This window comes from Bison bison, unplaced genomic scaffold, assembly GCF_000754665.1.
Source record: "Bison bison bison isolate TAMUID 2011002044 unplaced genomic scaffold, Bison_UMD1.0 scf7180017864379, whole genome shotgun sequence".
Taxonomy (NCBI): Eukaryota; Metazoa; Chordata; class Mammalia; order Artiodactyla; family Bovidae; genus Bison; species Bison bison.
In genome coordinates, this window is record NW_011494951.1 from 181,963 (window position 1) to 184,396 (window position 2,434).

Genomic DNA, 2,434 nt, shown 5'->3' on the forward strand with positions numbered 1-2,434 from the left:
AACAATAACCCAGTGCACGAGACAGCAAAAGAGACACTGATGTATAGAACAGTCTTATGGACTCTGTGGGAGAGGGAGAGGGTGGGAAGATTTGGGAGAATGGCATTGAAACATGTAAAATATCATGTATGAAACGAGATGTCGGTCCAGGTTCGATGCACGATACTGGATACTTGGGACTAGTGCACTGGGACGACCCAGAGGGATGGTATGGGGAGGGAGGAGGGAGGAGGGTTCAGGATGGGGAACACATGTATACCTGTGGTGCATTCATTTTGATATTTGGCAAAACTAATACAATTATGTAAAGTTTAAAAATAAAATAAAATTAAGTATACAAAAAAAAAAAAAAGTAATTACTGGGACTTCCCTGGTGGTCCAGTGGCTAAGAATCTGCCCTCCCAATGCAGGCAGCCAAGTTAGATCCCTGATCAGGGAACTACATCCCTCATGCTGAAAACAAGACCCAGCACAACCAAATAAATGAAGAAACAAATAAATAAATGTTTTTTTAAAGTTAGCATTATTTCTAGTAATAGGTGGAGAAGTCAAACACCATGAATCTTTAAAGAAGGGGGAGACATAATAGGTATAAATAGAAATTTTCTACTGTTTCTCCATCTGACTCCACCTAATTGCCTCAGGACCCCTCTCACTTAACCACACTGTGAGGGTATTAAGTGTGCATCAGAAAATGAGTGTGTGTGGATATGATCCAAATTGTTTTAGCAAACACAGTAACAAAGTGGGAAATGAATCATAAAGAGTAAGACGGGAAAGATGAGACATCACCCATTTCAGAACCCAGGCTCTGGTCTTTCTTCCTTGTGTCTTTATTCTCAGATAACACAAGACCTTTTCTCTTACAACTGAGATCCTGATTGTGCTTCTTTCCCTGACACTAAAAGGAATCCCAACAACAAATCTAGAATCTGACTCTTCCAATCAAGAGTCTCTCTCCGTGACCACAGCTGGGGGTTCATTCCTGTATCAATGGTTGAAGGAAACTGGACAAAAGTTAATGAGTTTAGCCTCATGAGTTTCTCTTCCTTACCTACTGAAATACAGTCATTACTTTTCCTGACATTTCTATTCATCTACCTGGTCACTCTTCTGGGAAACAGCCTCATCATTCTGGTTACCTTGGCTGACCCCATGCTGCACAGCCCCATGTACTTCTTCCTCAGGAACTTGTCCTTCTTAGAGATTGGCTTCAACCTAGTCATTGTGCCCAAGATGCTGGGGACCCTGATTGCCCAAGACACAACCATCTCCTTTCTTGGCTGTGCCACTCAGATGTATTTCCTCTTCTTCTTTGGGGTTTCTGAATGCTTCCTCCTGGCCACCATGGCCTATGACCGCTATGTAGCCATCTGCAGTCCCTTGCACTACCCAGTCATCATGAACCCAAGGACACGTGCCAAACTGGCAGCTGTCTCCTGGTTTCCAGGCATTCCCATGGCTACTGTGCAGACCACGTGGCTCTTCAGCTTTCCATTCTGTGGCATCAACAAGGTGAACCACTTCTTCTGTGACAGCCCTCCTGTGCTGAGGCTGATCTGTGCAGACACAGCGCTGTTTGAGATCTATGCCATCATTGGAACCATTCTGGTTGTCATGATTCCCTGCTTGCTGATCCTATGTTCCTACACTCGCATTGCTGCTGCCATCCTGAAGATTCCATCGGCTAAGGGGAAGCATAAAGCCTTCTCTACCTGCTCATCCCACCTACTTGTTGTCTCCCTCTTCTATGTATCTTTAAGCCTCACCTACTTTCGGCCTAAGTCCAATAATTCTCCTGAGAGCAAAAAAGTGCTATCACTGTGCTACACGGTTGTAACTCCCATGTTGAACCCCATCATCTACAGCTTGAGAAATAGTGAGGTGAAGAATGCCCTTGGTCGGACCTTCCATAAGGCTATGGGTGTCAGAACTGCATTCTGTAGGCATTTTGAGGTATAACTAAATTTATTAAGCGAGGAACAATCAGTTCCATGTTTGGATTCCTCTCTGCATCTATTCACATCTCTAGGCCAAAAACTAGCTATTGAAAGGGCTGTTGAAAAGCACAGTGAAGACAAAGCAATATAGAAATAGATTAGTCCTATCTCACACCTGCCTCTTGAGAAACCTATATGCAGGTCAGGAAGCAACAGTTAGAACTGGACATGGAACAACAGACTGGTTCCAAATAGGAAAAGGAGTACGTCAAGGCTGTATATTGTCACCCTGCTTATTTAACTTATATGCAGAGTACATCATGGGAAACGCTGGGCTGGAAGAAACAAAAGCCGGAATCAAGACTGCTGGGAGAAATATCAATAACCTCAGATATGCAGATGATACCACCCTTATGGCAGAAAGTGAAGAGGAACTAAAAAGCTTCTTGATGAAAGTGAAAGAGGAGAGTGAAAAAGTTGGCTTAAAACTCAAC

At 43.5% G+C, this 2,434-nt stretch overlaps 1 protein-coding gene across 1 annotated transcript; it reads left to right on the forward strand.

The window, feature by feature from the left end:
* The first annotated feature begins 993 nt into the window (after window positions 1-993).
* On the forward strand, window positions 994-1,962 carry LOC105001171 (olfactory receptor 10A5). The gene has a single exon (XM_010857349.1). It carries the CDS (start codon window positions 994-996, stop codon window positions 1,960-1,962), a length of 969 nt encoding a protein of 322 aa, XP_010855651.1.
* The last annotated feature ends 472 nt before the right edge of the window (window positions 1,963-2,434 follow it).

What these genes read in the sequence shown, in the direction of transcription:
- LOC105001171 (XM_010857349.1), top strand. Translation starts at nt 994, where the DNA reads ATGGTTGAAGGAAACTGGACAAAAGTTAATGAGTTTAGCCTCATGAGT.